This window comes from Oncorhynchus keta, chromosome 21 (genome assembly GCF_023373465.1).
Source record: "Oncorhynchus keta strain PuntledgeMale-10-30-2019 chromosome 21, Oket_V2, whole genome shotgun sequence".
Classification (NCBI taxonomy): domain Eukaryota; kingdom Metazoa; phylum Chordata; class Actinopteri; order Salmoniformes; family Salmonidae; genus Oncorhynchus; species Oncorhynchus keta.
In genome coordinates, this window is record NC_068441.1 from 25999664 (window position 1) to 26017180 (window position 17517).

Here is a 17517-nt window from a genome sequence, read left to right on the forward strand (position 1 = left end):
ATTAGCTTCTAGCTAGCTCCTGGCTAGCTTCTGGTTAGTTTCTGGCTAGCTTCTTGGAGTTTCTGGCTAGCTTCTGGCTAGCTTCTTGGAGGATTGCAGATTTGAGGTAAATAATACTTATTTATAAATATAAATTGGTGAGGTGGGTTGCAGGAGAGTGTTTTGAAGATGAGTTGATGGAAAATAAAAATAAAATGTATGTGAAAAAAAGTTGTAAATATATATATATACAGGACACAACAAGACGAGGACAAAAGACATCTGAACTGCTATGCCATCTCGGGCAGAGATATATACACCTGCTCTTCCCATGACATAAACTGACCAGATGAATCCAGGTGAAATATATGATTGATGTCATAAAACCACTTCAATCGGTGTACGCCTTGAGTTTTAAGCCTTGAGACAATTGAGAGATTTGAGAGATGAACTGTGTATGTGTGCTATTCAGAGGGTGAATGGGCAAGACAAACTATTTAAGTGTCTATGAACGGGGTATGGTAGTACAGTAGGTTCCAGTCACACCGGTTTGACTCAACAGTTTCCCCGTGTGTATCAAGAATGGTCCACCACCCAATGAACATCCAGCCAACTGGACAACTGTCAACATGGGCCAGCATCCCTGTGGAATGCTTTCGACACCTTGTAGAGTTCATGCCCCGACGAATTGAGGCTGTTCTGAGGGCAAAAGGGCAGGGTGTAACTCAAAACTAGGAAGTTGTTCTTAATGTTTTGTCCACTCAGTGTATATTTGACTTAACTGGGTAAGGGCTATAGTGCATTACAGGTGAAAGTCTGTCTTTGGTCCTTTGGCCTTGATCTTGGTTGATGATGTTTCTGTTTCACGTTAAAATTAGTCACCTATTTGTAGCTCACTATAACCCCCTTTCTTTTCACGCTGTTGTGGAGGACATGTCCTTTGATAGGCTGTCACTCATGACATCAGATGAATAACTCATCCAGTCTGCTGTACTTAGGGGGTAGCTAGTTGCCTGGAGCCTCTCCAGACATGGAAGAGCTATAGGTGGGCACAAGCACAGTGTCACACAGCCCTTTATTTCTCCCTGGTAACAATGGAACGTTTATAGAAGAGTTAATAAAGCACAGAGCCCTGATGGACACAAAGATGCAGTAGATGGTAGAACAAATGGTGGTTAAAGAGTTTACATTGTTGTTACTGTGGGCCCAGCCACTGGCATCAGAACAGCCTGCAATGTGGATGTGATTTGAGCTGCAGCCTGCAGCTGGCCGACTTGGAGAGAAATGCAATGTTCCATTCCATCATCATAACAGTCACCCTCCTCCTCCTCCTTATCATCCCCTCCATCTGAGCTAAACACTGCAGTTGGAGAGAGAGAGAGACAGGGAGAGAGAAAGAGAGCGAGACAGAGAGAAGGAGAGAGAGAGAGAGAGACAGAGAGAGAAAGAGAAAGAGAGAGAGAGGAAGACAGAGAGAGAGACAGAGAGAGAGACAGAGAGAGAGAGAGAGAGACAGAGAGAGAAAGAGAAAGAGAGAGAGAGGAAGACAGAGAGAGAGACAGAGAGAGACAGAGAGACAGAGAGAGAGAGAGAGAGAGAGAGAGAGAGAGAGAGAGAGAGAGAGAGAGAGAGAAAGAGAGCGAGACAGAGAGAGAAGAGAGAGAGAGAGAGACAGAGAGAGAGACAGAGAGAGAGAATGACACCGAGACAGAGAGAGAGACAGAGAGAGAGAGAGAGACTGGGAGTGGGGAGAGACTGGGAGTGGGGAGAGAAAGAGACTGGGAGTGGGGAGAGGGAGAGACTGGGAGTGGGGAGAGAGAGAGAGAGAGCGAGAGAGAGAGATAGAGAGAGACTAGGAGTGGGGAGTGAGATGAGTGTGTCTGGATGAAGGGATGCATCAAGAGGGATGGATTCTGACAGGGGGGAGAAGATTGGTTTTGTTGTACTCACAGTGTAGAGTTAGTTTGATTCTGACGGGGGGAGGAGATTGGTTTTATTGTACTCACAGTGTAGAGTTAGTTTGATTCTGACGGGGGGAGAAGATTGGTTTTGTTGTACTCACAGTGTAGAGTTAGTTTGATTCTGACAGGGGGAGAAGATTGGTTTTGTTGTACTCACAGTGTAGAGTTAGTTTGATTCTGACGGGGGAGGAGATTGGTTTTGTTGTACTCACAGTGTAGAGTTAGTTTGATTCTGACGGGGGAGAAGATTGGTTTTGTTGTACTCACAGTGTAGAGTTAGTTTGATTCTGAGGGGGAGAGATTGGTTTTGTTGTACTCACAGTGTAGAGTTAGTTTGATTCTGACGGGGGAGAAGATTGGTTTTGTTGTACTCACAGTGTAGAGTTAGTTTGATTCTGACGGGGGGAGAAGATTGGTTTTGTTGTACTCACAGTGTAGAGTTAGTTTGATTCTGACGGGGGGAGGATATTGGTTTTGTTATACTCACAGTGTAGAGTTAGTTTGATTCTGACGGGGGGAGAAGATTGGTTTTGTTGTACTCACAGTGTAAAGTTAGTTTGAAAACGGGGGGGAAGATTGGTTTTGTTGTACTCACAGTGTAGAGTTAGTTTGATTCTGACTGGGGAGAAGATTGGTTTTGTTGTACTCACAGTGTAGAGTTAGTTTGATTCTGCGGGGAGGAGATTGGTTTTGTTGTACTCACAGTGTAGAGTTAGTTTGATTCTGACGGGGGGGAGAAGATTGGTTTTGTTGTACTCACAGTGTAGAGTTAGTTTGATTCTGACGGGGGAGAAGATTTTTTGTTGTACTCACAGTGTAGAGTTAGTTTGATTCTGACGGGGGAGGATATTGGTTTTGTTATACTCACAGTGTAGAGTTAGTTTGATTCTGACGGGGGAGAAGATTGGTTTTGTTGTACTCACAGTGTAGAGTTAGTTTGATTCTGACGGGGGAGAAGATTGGTTTTGTTGTACTCACAGTGTAGAGTTAGTTTGATTCTGACGGGGGAGGATATTGGTTTTGTTATACTCACAGTGTAGAGTTAGTTTGATTCTGACGGGGGAGAAGATTGGTTTTGTTGTACTCACAGTGTAAAGTTAGTTTGATTCTGACGGGGGAGGAGATTGGTTTTGTTGTACTCACAGTGTAGAGTTAGTTTGATTCTGAGGGGAGAAGATTGGTTTTGTTGTACTCACAGTGTAGAGTTAGTTTGATTCTGACAGAGGAGGAGATTGGTTTTGTTGTACTCACAGTGTAGAGTTAGTTTGATTCTGACGGGGGAGAAGATTGGTTTTGTTGTACTCACAGTGTAGAGTTAGTTTGAGAGACAGAGAGGGGGGAGAAGATTGGTTTTGTTGTACTCACAGTGTAGAGTTAGTTTGATTCTGACGGGGGAGGAGATTGGTTTTGTTGTACTCACAGTGTAGAGTTAGTTTGATTCTGAGGGGGAGGAGATTGGTTTTGTTGTACTCACAGTGTAGAGTTAGTTTGATTCTGACAGAGGGGATGAGATTGGTTTTGTTGTACTCACAGTGTAGAGTTAGTTTGATTCTGACAGGGGGATGAAGATTGGTTTTGTTGTACTCACAGTGTAGAGTTAGTTTGATTCTGACGGGGGGAGGAGATTGGTTTTGTTGTACTCACAGTGTAGAGTTAGTTTGATTCTGACGGGGGGAGGAGATTGGTTTTGTTGTACTCACAGTGTAGAGTTAGTTTGATTCTGACGGGGGGAGAAGATTGGTTTTGTTGTACTCACAGTGTAGAGTTAGTTTGATTCTGACGGGGGGAGGAGATTGGTTTTGTTGTACTCACAGTGTAGAGTTAGTTTGATTCTGACGGGGGGAGGAGATTGGTTTTGTTGTACTCACAGTGTAGAGTTAGTTTGATTCTGACGGGGGGAGGAGATTGGTTTTGTTGTACTCACAGTGTAGAGTTAGTTTGATTCTGACGGGGGGAGGAGATTGGTTTTGTTGTACTCACAGTGTAGAGTTAGTTTGATTCTGACGGGGGGAGGAGATTGGTTTTGTTGTACTCACAGTGTAGAGTTAGTTTGATTCTGACGGAGGGAGGAGATTGGTTTTGTTATACTCACAGTGTAGAGTTCGTTTGTCACTTTCACCAGCTCCTCATGCATCTGAATCCCAATGTCCTTACTCTGAAAAACAAGGGGTTGGAAAACAGTTAGGGCCAATGCACATCAATCAATGTACTGTCATATATTAACAAATAGCTAAAATTGCGATGAATATCCTGTACCAACAAACTGATAGGCAAAGTTTTTCAGTGTGTGGGTGGTGATGAGACACTGTCTGGACCGATTTGAATCTTGACAGCACTTTAAGAAGGTGTACAGTACAGCCTGAGAATGAGCATAGAGTATAAAGATGTGATGGATGGACAGAAACATACATCATTCCAAAAGAGAGACTTCCAGCCAGACCAGCCAGTGGAACACAATCAACCACTAGTAGTGAATGAACTACTTCCCCTCTGGCCTCGCTCTCTCTGTCTGAAGAGTGCTGGAGTTCCACCCCTCTCCGTTGGCTATGTTTAGCTACTGATGTTTATGTGCTGATTGTTAAAACTGCTGTTTAGTTGTGGTGCTTGATGAGTAAATGTCCCATCCCTCACCTCATAAATGGACACTTCGGGCCTGTACTGAGTGGATGGGGAAACACCCCTATCAGCAGTTATAGTGTTACTAATTACTTGCCTATATGATGTGGTCACACACAATCATGCAGTTCATTGAGGTCTTTCCATTTCTCATGCAAGTAGATTACATCAGTAATGACTCGAGCTGAGAAAAGGCACAATCAGCTGTTTCATCTTTCCCTGGTGTCAACCAATGTCCAGACTGTCATTTTGTCATGTCATGAACAGTGTTGTTTTTCAAAAGGAGCCTTGAGAAATATGCTGTAACTGATGGAAACTTGACGTGTCAATGACATTGAGTTCTTCTAACAGCTTTCAAGATGGACCAGGACTCTGAGTCATGTGTTTTTACAAAGGACAAACACTTAGTGGCCAGTTTATTAGGTACACCCCATTCACGAAAATGGTTCACTCCTACAGACAGTGAGTGACGTGGCCGTGGCAGACTGGCACCGAAGCATCCAGTTACTGTTGGATTGAATGTTAGAATGGGCAAAACGAGTGACCTTAAGCGACTTGATCGTTCGTCTGTGCCAGATACTGTTCCAGTATCTCAGAAAGGGCCTGCTTCCTTTTCACGTACGACAGTGTCTAGGGTTTACAGAGAATGGTGCGACTAACAAAAACATCCAGTCAGCGGCAGTCCTGTGGGTGAAAACAGCTCGTTGATGAGAGGTCGAAGGAGAATGGCAAGAATCATACAAGCTAACAGGCGGGCCACAAACAGACAAATAACGAAGCAGTACAACAGTGGTGTGCAGAACGGCATCTCGGAACGCCAACTCGTCGGTCCTTGTCCCGGACGGGCTACTGCCACAGACGACCACACCGGGTTCCACTCCTATCAGCTAAAAACAAGAAGAAGTGGCTCCAGTGGACACATGGTCGCCAACACTGGACAACTGAGGAGTGGAAAAACATCGCCTGGTCCGACAAATCCGGTTCCTGTTGCGTCATGCTGATGGCAGAGTCAGGATTTGGTGTAAGCAGCGTGAGTCCATGATGCCATCCTGTCTGGAGTCAACGCTACTGGTTGGTGGTGTAACGGTGTGGGGAATGTTTTCCTGGCACACTGCAGCATTTACAGCCATCCCACACAACCTAGCTAGTGATGATGAGACTGGGAACACACCTGGTATTGTGGGAGCTCAGTGAGAGAAAGGCATTGCTAGTATGGCTGTACGTGCGACAGAAAGCAATCTGTTCCTAGATTGAGACTACAGGGGTGTGTGAATCCACCCACACCACACATCACTGTATTCACAGAAAACGAAGTAGGCACACAAAGGAAATAACACCTTTACTAACTTCACAGAAGTATGACTGACTAACCTTTTCTCAGAAAAGTTTTTCTAGAGCAGAGACCATGAGTAATTACTCTCTAAAACTCTATCTCATGGCTAACAGTATCTTTCATTACTACCCTCACACATATATAGGACGTTTCACACTCCCATATTGTCCCCAAAGCCTCCACTGTCTAAGAGTCCCTACTGTTCCAGACCCTAGCTTTGTGTATATTGAAACTGATATATGGTCCCTATACGTCCATGTCTGCTAGGATTTATGGTTCTGCCTGCTAAGGTGGCCCTCTGTGGACATAAATCATAGTGGAGGGTAATACTGTGGGATCAATAGTCAGCAGCACTGCTACTCTCTGACTCTACAGCACAGAGCCAAGCACCAGGACTAATCTCTAAACACACACAGGCCACTCACACACACACACACACACACACACACACACACACACACACACACACACACACACACACACACACACACACACACACATGCACGTAAGCTTGCACGCAGGCACACACACACACACACACACACACATGCACGTAAGCTTGCACGCAGGCACACACACACACACACACACACACACACACACACACACACACACACACACACACACACACACACACACACACACACACATGCACGTAAGCTTGCACGCAGGCACACACACACACACACACACACACACATGCACGTAAGCTTGCACGCAGGCACACACACACACACACACACACACACACACACACACACACACACACACACACACACACACACACACACACACACACACACACACACACACACACACACACACACCCTTTTCATACTTGAACGCACATCATCTATTTTTGTATGGGATTCACCAAACAGGTTTAACCATAACAACCAAGACCTAACATTCGCAGGCTGAAGACGGGTAGAAATTGGAACGTGAAATCAATCACGAAGGGAGGGGCTCATAGCAACAGGAGGAGGGGCCAGCTGAGATGGAATTTTCTGAGCTTTGGACAATATTGGTGTCTCTCTCCACCCTTTAAAATATACTGAGAAAAGATGGAGAGAAAGAAGTAGCCAAATTGTTATTTTACCTTCATCATCAGACCTCCCAGGGAGTATAGTCGTGGCCAAAAGTTTTGAGAATGACACAAATATGAATTTCCACAAAGTTTGCTGCTTCAGTGTCTTTAGATATTTTGTCAGATGTTACTACGGAATACTGAAGTATAATTACAAGCATTTCATATGTGTCAAAGGCTTTTATTGACAATTACATGAAGTTGATGCAAAGAGTCAATATTTGCAGTGTTGACCCTTCTTTTTCAAGACCTCTGCAATCCACCCTGGCATGCTGTCAATTAACTTCTGGGCCCCACCCTGACTGATGGCAGCCCATTCTTGCATAATCAATGCTTGGAGTTTGTCAGAATATGTGGGTTTTTGTTTGTCCACCCGCCTCTTGAGGATTGACCACAAGTTCTCAATGGGATTAAGGTCTGGGTAGTTTCCTGGCCATGGACCCAAAATATCTGTTTTGTTCCCCAAACCACTTAGTTATCACTTTTGCCATATGGTAAGGTGCTCCATCATGCTGGAAAAGGCATTGTTCGTCACCAAACTGTTCCTGGATGGTTGGGAGAAGTTGCTCTCGGAGGATGTGTTGGTACCATTCTTTATTCATGGCTGTGTTCTTAGGCAAAATTGTGAGTGAGCCCACTCCCTTGGCTGAGAAGCAACCCCACACATGAATGGTCTCAGGATGCTTTACTGTTGGCATGACACAGGACTGATGGTAGAGCTCACCTTGTCTTCTCCAGACAAGCTTCTTCCGGATGCCCCAAACAATTGGAAAGGGGATTCATCAGAGAAAATGACTTTACCCCAGTCCTCAGCAGTCCAATCCTCCAAAAGTCTTCACCTCACTGTGCGTGCAGATACACTCACACCTGCCTGCTGCCATTCCTGAGCAGGCTCTGTACTGGTGGTGCCCCGATCCCACAGCTGAATCAACTTTAGGAGACGGTCCTGTCGCTTGCTGGACTTTCTTGGGCCGTCTCCTTGAAGTTCTTGATGATCCGATAAATGGTTGATTTAGGTGCAATCTTACTGGCAGCAATATCCTTGCCTGTGAAGCCCTTTTTGTGCAAAGCAATGATGACGGCACGTGTTTCCTTGCAGGTAACCATGATAGACCTAGGAATAACAATGATTCCAAGCACAACCCTCATTTTGAAGCTACCAGTCTGTCAAACTCAATCAGCATGACAGAGTGATCTCCAGCCTTGTCCTCGTCAACACTCACACCTGTATTAACGAGAGAATCCCTGACATAATGTCAGCTGGTCCTTTTGTGGCAGGGCTGAAATGCAGTGGAATTTTTTGGGGGGGGGATTCAGTTCATTTGCATGGCAAAAAGGGACTTTGCAATTAATTGCAATTCATCTGATCACTCTCCAGAATGTTCATTCTGTAACATTCTGGAGTATATGCAAATTGCCATCGTACAAACTGAGGCAGCAGACTTTGTGAAAATTAATATTTGTGTCATTCTCAAAACTTTTGGCCACAACTGTATAGGGAACATGCCCTGTTAAATCAGATATGAAAGAGGCTTGGCTTGAACGTGATAAGTGATAAGCTCTTTTAGTGAGAAATATGTGAAAGCCTCCTGGCAGCAGTTGAATGGCATTTGTATGCATGGTGGCTCTGATGTCAGACACTGCAGAGGGAGACAATGTGGAGCAGAGCAGGGAGTGGACAATCCTGATGCAACACACAGTAAGAATATAGATGTGACAAGTCAGATTGTGCTGAACTACAAATAATACATTCATGAAATACTCTCTTCTCTCTAAAACAAAAAGGAGGAAGAACACAGTGCAGCCTGATTCTATTGTTTGTTCCATTTGTCTTGACCGGATTCTGAACTCTGCAACCCACTGAGACTTTGCAGTTCTCCACTGAGCCATAGCTCGACATGGGTGCTTTAATTAAGCAATAATGCACAAGGGGGTGTCGTATAGCAGCCTATACCGTAGCCTATACCACACCCGGTTAGCCTAGCGGTTAACAATGATGGACCAGTAACCAAAAGGTTGCTGGTTTGTATCCCTGAGCCGACTAGGTGAACATTTTTATTTTTTTGTCATACCGGTGATATACGTAAGGGATAATCAACGAGAGGCTGTGTGTTCTATGGAAAATAATGAATGGCAAAGAAGGCGTGTGCTACGACACGCAAGAGTAATTCAATTGACCTTCCACAGACTCAGAGGCTACTAAACCTCCAACAGAGAACAACTCACTGAGGAAAGATACTACAACAAAGACCTGTGTCTTTTCCCCTGGACAGATCAGGTCTAGAAAAGGCCTGGTCAAGACAAAGGTCAGATCGCATGAAAATGGCACTATCTATGGAGTATTGATTCATGACTGTCTGGATATCAGAAATCTTGGGCATCCCTGGGTCTTTCTTTCATGGGCTGCTTGATTCACTTGTAGCCTACTCAGCTCTCTCCTCCATTCATTTGCTTGACAGCTACAAAACTACGCAGCATATTTCTTTAACATGTTATTCATTGTCACCTCTAGGCCTGCCAGCGAGCGCACATAGCTCCATTCATATTACCAGCCAGAGGAAAAGCTACTTGAGGACACTTCACTAACTGGCAGGAGGCTGTGTTGTTCTGTTTTCAGCCCTGGCAGGTGCTCTCTACAGTGTTGCTTTTCCCCCCCATTCACATTCCTGCCGACACACACACACACACACACATGCACAGTAGTGTGTGAATGGAGGATGCCAGTGCGGGCTGGGTCTCACCTCCAGGAAGTTCTGCCAGGTGTAAACAGAGGTCTGGTGTGTGGGTTAGACCTCAGTCATCTCTGCTGACACAGGGCAAGACGCTGCTCACAACAGAGGTAGAGGCCCAGGGGGATTAGGGGACCATGGAGGTTAGGGGGTCAGGAGGGTACCCTAGCCTGCTCTACCTCAACCCTGCTACTCTACTACTACTCCACAGGCCACATGGAACTGACGGAGGTATACAATGTGCTGACACACAGGTCACATGGAACCAACGGAGGTATACAATGTGCTGACACACAGGTCACATGGAACTGACGGAGGTATACAATGTGCTGACACACAGGTCACATGGAACTGACGGAGGTATACAATGTGCTGACACACAGGCCACATGGAACAGACGGAGGTATACAATGTGCTGACACACAGGCCACATGGAACTGACGGAGGTATACAATGTGCTGACACACAGGTCACATGGAACTGACGGAGGTATACAATGTGCTGACACACAGGTCACATGGAACTGACGGAAGTATACAATGTGCTGACACACAGGTCACATGGAACTGACGGAGGTATACAATGTGCTGACACACAGGCCACATGGAACTGACGGAGGTATACAATGTGCTGACACACAGGCCACATGGAACTGACGGAGGTATACAATGTGCTGACACACAGGTCACATGGAACTGACGGAGGTATACAATGTGCTGACACACAGGTCACATGGAACTGACGGAGGTGTACAATGTGCTGACACACAGGCCACATGGAACTGACAGAGGTATACAATGTGCTGACACACAGGTCACATGGAACCAACGGAGGTATACAATGTGCTGACACACAGGTCACATGGAACTGACGGAGGTATACAATGTGCTGACACACAGGTCACATGGAACCGACGGAGGTATACAATGTGCTGACACACAGGTCACATGGAACTGACGGAGGTATACAATGTGCTGACACACAGGTCACATGGAACTGACGGAGGTATACAATGTGCTGACACACAGGTCACATGGAACAGACGGAGGTATACAATGTGCTGACACACAGGTCACATGGAACTGACGGGAGGATACAATGTGCTGACACACAGGTCACATGGAACAGACGGAGGTATACAATGTGCTGACACACAGGTCACATGGAACTGACGGAGGTATACAATGTGCTGACACACAGGCCACATGGAACCAACGGAGGTATACAATGTGCTGACACACAGGTCACATGGAACTGACGGAGGTATACAATGTGCTGACACACAGGTCACATGGAACTGACGGAGGTATACAATGTGCTGACACACAGGTCACATGGAACTGACGGAGGTATACAATGTGCTGACACACAGGTCACATGGAACTGACGGAGGTATACAATGTGCTGACACACAGGTCACATGGAACCAACGGAGGTATACAATGTGCTGACACACAGGTCACATGGAACTGACGGAGGTATACAATGTGCTGACACACAGGTCACATGGAACTGACGGAGGTATACAATGTGCTGACACACAGGTCACATGGAACTGACGGAGGTATACAATGTGCTGACACACAGGTCACATGGAACTGACGGAGGTATACAATGTGCTGACACACAGGTCACATGGAACTGACGGAGGTATACAATGTGCTGACACACAGGTCACATGGAACTGACGGAGGTATACAATGTGCTGACACACAGGTCACATGGAACTGACGGAGGTATACAATGTGCTGACACACAGGTCACATGGAACTGACGGAGGTATACAATGTGCTGACACACAGGTCACATGGAACTGACGGAGGTATACAATGTGCTGACACACAGGCCACATGGAACTGACGGAGGTATACAATGTGCTGACACACAGGCCACATGGAACTGACGGAGGTATACAATGTGCTGACACACAGGTCACATGGAACTGACGGAGGTATACAATGTGCTGACACACAGGTCACATGGAACTGACGGAGGTATACAATGTGCTGACACACAGGTCACATGGAACTGACGGAGGTATACAATGTGCTGACACACAGGCCACATGGAACTGACGGAGGTATACAATGTGCTGACACACAGGTCACATGGAACTGACGGAGGTATACAATGTGCTGACACACAGGTCACATGGAACTGACGGAGGTATACAATGTGCTGACACACAGGTCACATGGAACTGACGGAGGTATACAATGTGCTGACACACAGGTCACATGGAACTGACGGAGGTATACAATGTGCTGACACACAGGTCACATGGAACTGACGGAGGTATACAATGTGCTGACACACAGGTCACATGGAACTGACGGAGGTCACATACAATGTGCTGACACACAGGTCACATGGAACTGACGGAGGTATACAATGTGCTGACACACAGGTCACATGGAACTGACGGAGGTATACAATGTGCTGACACACAGGTCACATGGAACTGACGGAGGTATACAATGTGCTGACACACAGGTCACATGGAACTGACGGAGGTATACAATGTGCTGACACACAGGTCACATGGAACTGACGGAGGTATACAATGTGCTGACACACAGGTCACATGGAACCTGACGGAGGTATACAATGTGCTGACACACAGGTCACATGGAACTGACGGAGGTATACAATGTGCTGACACACAGGTCACATGGAACTGACGGAGGTATACAATGTGCTGACACACAGGTCACATGGAACTGACGGAGGTATACAATGTGCTGACACACAGGTCACATGGAACTGACGGAGGTATACAATGTGCTGACACACAGGTCACATGGAACCGACGGAGGTATACAATGTGCTGACACACAGGTCACATGGAACTGACGGAGGTATACAATGTGCTGACACACAGGTCACATGGAACTGACGGAGGTATACAATGTGCTGACACACAGGTCACATGGAACCGACGGAGGTATACAATGTGCTGACACACAGGTCACATGGAACTGACGGAGGTATACAATGTGCTGACACACAGGTCACATGGAACGACGGAGGTATACAATGTGCTGACACACAGGTCACATGGAACTGACGGAGGTATACAATGTGCTGACACACAGGTCACATGGAACTGACGGAGGTATACAATGTGCTGACACACAGGTCACATGGAACTGACGGAGGTATACAATGTGCTGACACACAGGTCACATGGAACTGACGGAGGTATACAATGTGCTGACACACAGGTCACATGGAACTGACGGAGGTATACAATGTGCTGACACACAGGTCACATGGAACTGACGGAGGTATACAATGTGCTGACACACAGGTCACATGGAACTGACGGAGGTATACAATGTGCTGACACACAGGTCACATGGAACTGACGGAGGTATACAATGTGCTGACACACAGGTCACATGGAACTGACGGAGGTATACAATGTGCTGACACACAGGTCACATGGAACTGACGGAGGTATACAATGTGCTGACACACAGGCCACATGGAACTGACGGAGGTATACAATGTGCTGACACACAGGTCACATGGAACCAACGGAGGTATACAATGTGCTGACACACAGGTCACATGGAACCGACGGAGGTATACAATGTGCTGACACACAGGTCACATGGAACTGACGGAGGTATACAATGTGCTGACACACAGGTCACATGGAACCAACGGAGGTATACAATGTGCTGACACACAGGTCACATGGAACCGACGGAGGTATACAATGTGCTGACACACAGGTCACATGGAACTGACGGAGGTATACAATGTGCTGACACACAGGTCACATGGAACCAACGGAGGTATACAATGTGCTGACACACAGGTCACATGGAACTGACGGAGGTATACAATGTGCTGACACACAGGTCACATGGAACCGACGGAGGTATACAATGTGCTGACACACAGGTCACATGGAACCAACGGAGGTATACAATGTGCTGACACACAGGTCACATGGAACTGACGGAGGTATACAATGTGCTGACACACAGGTCACATGGAACCGACGGAGGTATACAATGTGCTGACACACAGGTCACATGGAACCAACGGAGGTATACAATGTGCTGACACACAGGTCACATGGAACTGACGGAGGTATACAATGTGCTGACACACAGGTCACATGGAACCGACGGAGGTATACAATGTGCTGACACACAGGTCACATGGAACTGACGGAGGTATACAATGTGCTGACACACAGGTCACATGGAACTGACGGAGGTATACAATGTGCTGACACACAGGTCACATGGAACTGACGGAGGTATACAATGTGCTGACACACAGGTCACATGGAACTGACGGAGGTATACAATGTGCTGACACACAGGTCACATGGAACTGACGGAGGTATACAATGTGCTGACACACAGGTCACATGGAACTGACGGAGGTATACAATGTGCTGACACACAGGTCACATGGAACTGACGGAGGTATACAATGTGCTGACACACAGGTCACATGGAACTGACGGAGGTATACAATGTGCTGACACACAGGTCACATGGAACTGACTGACACACAGGAGGTATACAATGTGCTGACACACAGGTCACATGGAACTGACGGAGGTATACAATGTGCTGACACACAGGTCACATGGAACTGACGGAGGTATACAATGTGCTGACACACAGGTCACATGGAACTGACGGAGGTATACAATGTGCTGACACACAGGTCACATGGAACTGACGGAGGTATACAATGTGCTGACACACAGGTCACATGGAACTGACGGAGGTATACAATGTGCTGACACACAGGTCACATGGAACCAACGGAGGTATACAATGTGCTGACACACAGGTCACATGGAACCAGTGGAGGTATACAATGTGCTGACACACAGGTCACATGGAACTGACGGAGGTGTACAATGTGCTGACACACAGGTCACATGGAACTGACGGAGGTGTACAATGTGCTGACACACAGGTCACATGGAACTGACGGAGGTATACAATGTGCTGACACACAGGTCACATGGAACCAACGGAGGTATACAATGTGCTGACACACAGGTCACATGGAACTGACGGAGGTATACAATGTGCTGACACACAGGTCACATGGAACCAGCGGAAGTATACAATGTGCTGACACACAGGTCACATGGAACTGACGGAGGTATACAATGTGCTGACACACAGGTCACATGGAACCAGCGGAAGTATACAATGTGCTGACACACAGGTCACATGGAACCAACGGAGGTATACAATGTGCTGACACACAGGTCAGCTGGTAATGTAGCTGCTCACAGTCTCACGGTAACCTACCATCAATCTGTACACCGAAGTTGGAGTACGGAAAGGATGAAGGCAAATTGCTTTTTCAGACTCATTTCAAAAGCCCTGGTTTGAAAGCTGGTTTGAATGCGGTTCTAACCAAAAGAAACCAATGAGGCCTGGTATTAATTGTGTATGATCACGCTGCCCAGTACTGCTCAGCAAACTCACACAAAAAGCCAGAACTCTTTTGTATCTTTGCCTCTGACCACATTGGCACTGGTGATAAGGAAAGGTGTAAACAGAGGGACAGACAGACGGACGGACAGAGGGATGACTGACGTATTAACTGACCTTCTTGAAGAGGCGGATTACGTCCTCGCTGATCTGGGCGAGGCGGACGATAACGTTGTTGGTATAGATGTCATTGAGGGTGGCGTGGTCCCTGCTCTCTCTCCTGGTCTGGTTCAGTACCAGGTACCAGCAGTTCACACTGGACAGCAGGTGCTGGTCCTTCCTGAACACAACACAGAGAGGAGGTGACGTTAGAGGGATTAGTAATGCAAGTGTTACTGTAACATACAGGACATACCTGCCATTTGTCTCTGCTTTTATCATTTCAATATTTATAAGGCCTACTATCTGATTAGGGTGTCTATTCAACAGACAACAGACCAAAAGTGATGGTCAGAGCAAATATCTGAACTCCCGCAGAAGGTTGATGACTTGCCATTAAGTTAAGCATAGCTACTAAATGAGGGCTACTAAGGCTGATTGCTGTTCACACTAAACAATACAGCTGCTGTGTGATCCCATTGCTGGCTGACTGCAGAGACAACCACAGTGACATTAGACATCACAGCCCTCTCTCTCTGCCTGTCTCTCCCGACTTTCTCTCCATCTCTCTCTACCTCTCTCCCACCAACCCTATCTCTCTTCCTCTCTCCATCCTTCCCTCCCTCACTCCCCCTCTCTATCTCGATCCCTCTACAGTGATGGCACTAGGCCAGAACAGACGCCATTAGTTTCCCTTGCAGCGCTCCAGTCTGACAAGGCATCGATTGTTTAATTCCTTAACGCTGGTAACCATAATGACCCTGAGAGGCATGGGCTCTGACTGAAGACTAATCCACTTTCACTGCATCCCCCTCCAGTGTAGGTTCACTCTCACTCTCTCTCTCTCTCTCTCTCTCTCTCTCTCTCTCTCTCTCTCTCTCTCTCTCTCTCTCTCTCTCTCTCTCTCTCTCTCTCTCTCTCTCTCTCTCTCTCTCTCACGCACACACACAAACACACCCCTGTCCCTCCGTCTAAACCCTATCTCAACATTAATCAATCAACAAACTCTGGGGAAAAGGACAAAGAGGAGAGAGGGGTCTGAGGCAGAGTGAGAGAGATAGCAGGATAGGGTTTCACTGAGCCGGGGTGAAAACTGCACATGTAATTACTGCAAAGAAAAGGGATGAGCGCTAACATCAAAGGCTCCCTTCTACAATGTTAATCACTTCTAATGAAGCTGATATCTGTCTGTTCCAGAGTGCTGCTACCATTATTCTCCCACTTACCCCCACAGCAAGACACCGCAATGTACACAGTTGACATGCTATACAGTCATATGGTTCTACCACAGCCATACATACTGACAGTCTATGACTGGTGAGATGCTAATGCAGGTCAACTCAGCAGAGCCAAGATGAATCTCACCATTTGAGGAAGAGGAACAAGGATGCTTGCTGTGAAGGAGAAGTTGGGCAGAGAATCATATTATACTTTGAAAGCAAGAATTCAGACTTCTGCATTTGAAAAGGTCTGATTGAGCATTGTCCATCGGATCACGGTTTAAAAATGACTTTTACAGGGGGACTTTGTCAGGGAAGCAAGCCAAACACGTTGATTTGGAATCGAGAGGAATCGGAGAAGTAATAGTCCAATAAACCCAAATTACAATATGGGCCAGTCCAATAATTAAGTGGTCACTAGTAATAATGGGACGATTAAATTGAACTTTACGTTGCTATGGCAAAGGGATTAACAGTCTCAGATAGACTAGACAGAGGAAACATTAGAGCTGTAGGTGACTCTCTAACCACAATACAAACTCAATGGGGTGAAACATGTTCTCCTTGTCTTCTGGGATGGCCTATTTTCTGTCTCGGCACCTTATTATGTCGTCACCTTATTTTCAACCAGTTCTGGTTGAGTCACCTATCTGGCTACGAGAGCTGCAGCTCCTCGCTGTATAATTGGTGTTTGTGGATGAGGCCTGAGATGCTTAATCACAACCAGGCTCACAAACACACACTCTCTCTCGCTCCCCACTCCCACTCCCAGACTCTCTCTCTCTCCCCACTCCCAGTCTCTTTCTCTCCCCACTCCCAGTCTCTTTCTCTCCACACTCCCAGTCTCTCTCTCTCCACACTCCCAGTCTCTCTCCCTCCCCACTCCCAGTCTCTCTCTCTCCCCACTCCCAGTCTCTCTCTCTCCCCACTCCCAGTCTCTCGCTCTCTCTCTCTCTCTCTCTCTCTCCCCACTCCCTCTCCCAGTCTCTCTCGCTCTCTCTCTCTCAAGG

General features: G+C 46.6%; 1 protein-coding gene across 2 annotated transcripts in view; it reads right to left on the bottom strand.

The window, feature by feature from the left end:
* Window positions 1-17517, bottom strand: part of LOC118400339 (SLIT-ROBO Rho GTPase-activating protein 3) — a 152238-nt gene that overhangs the window by 61927 nt on the left and 72794 nt on the right. For both annotated transcript variants that reach the window (XM_052473573.1, XM_052473572.1), the window contains exons 3-4: window positions 15306-15468; window positions 4033-4095 (exon numbers count right to left, since the gene is read on the bottom strand). In XM_052473573.1, the coding sequence (XP_052329533.1) occupies window positions 4033-4095; window positions 15306-15468 (226 nt within the window). The remainder of the gene's footprint in view (window positions 1-4032; window positions 4096-15305; window positions 15469-17517) is intronic.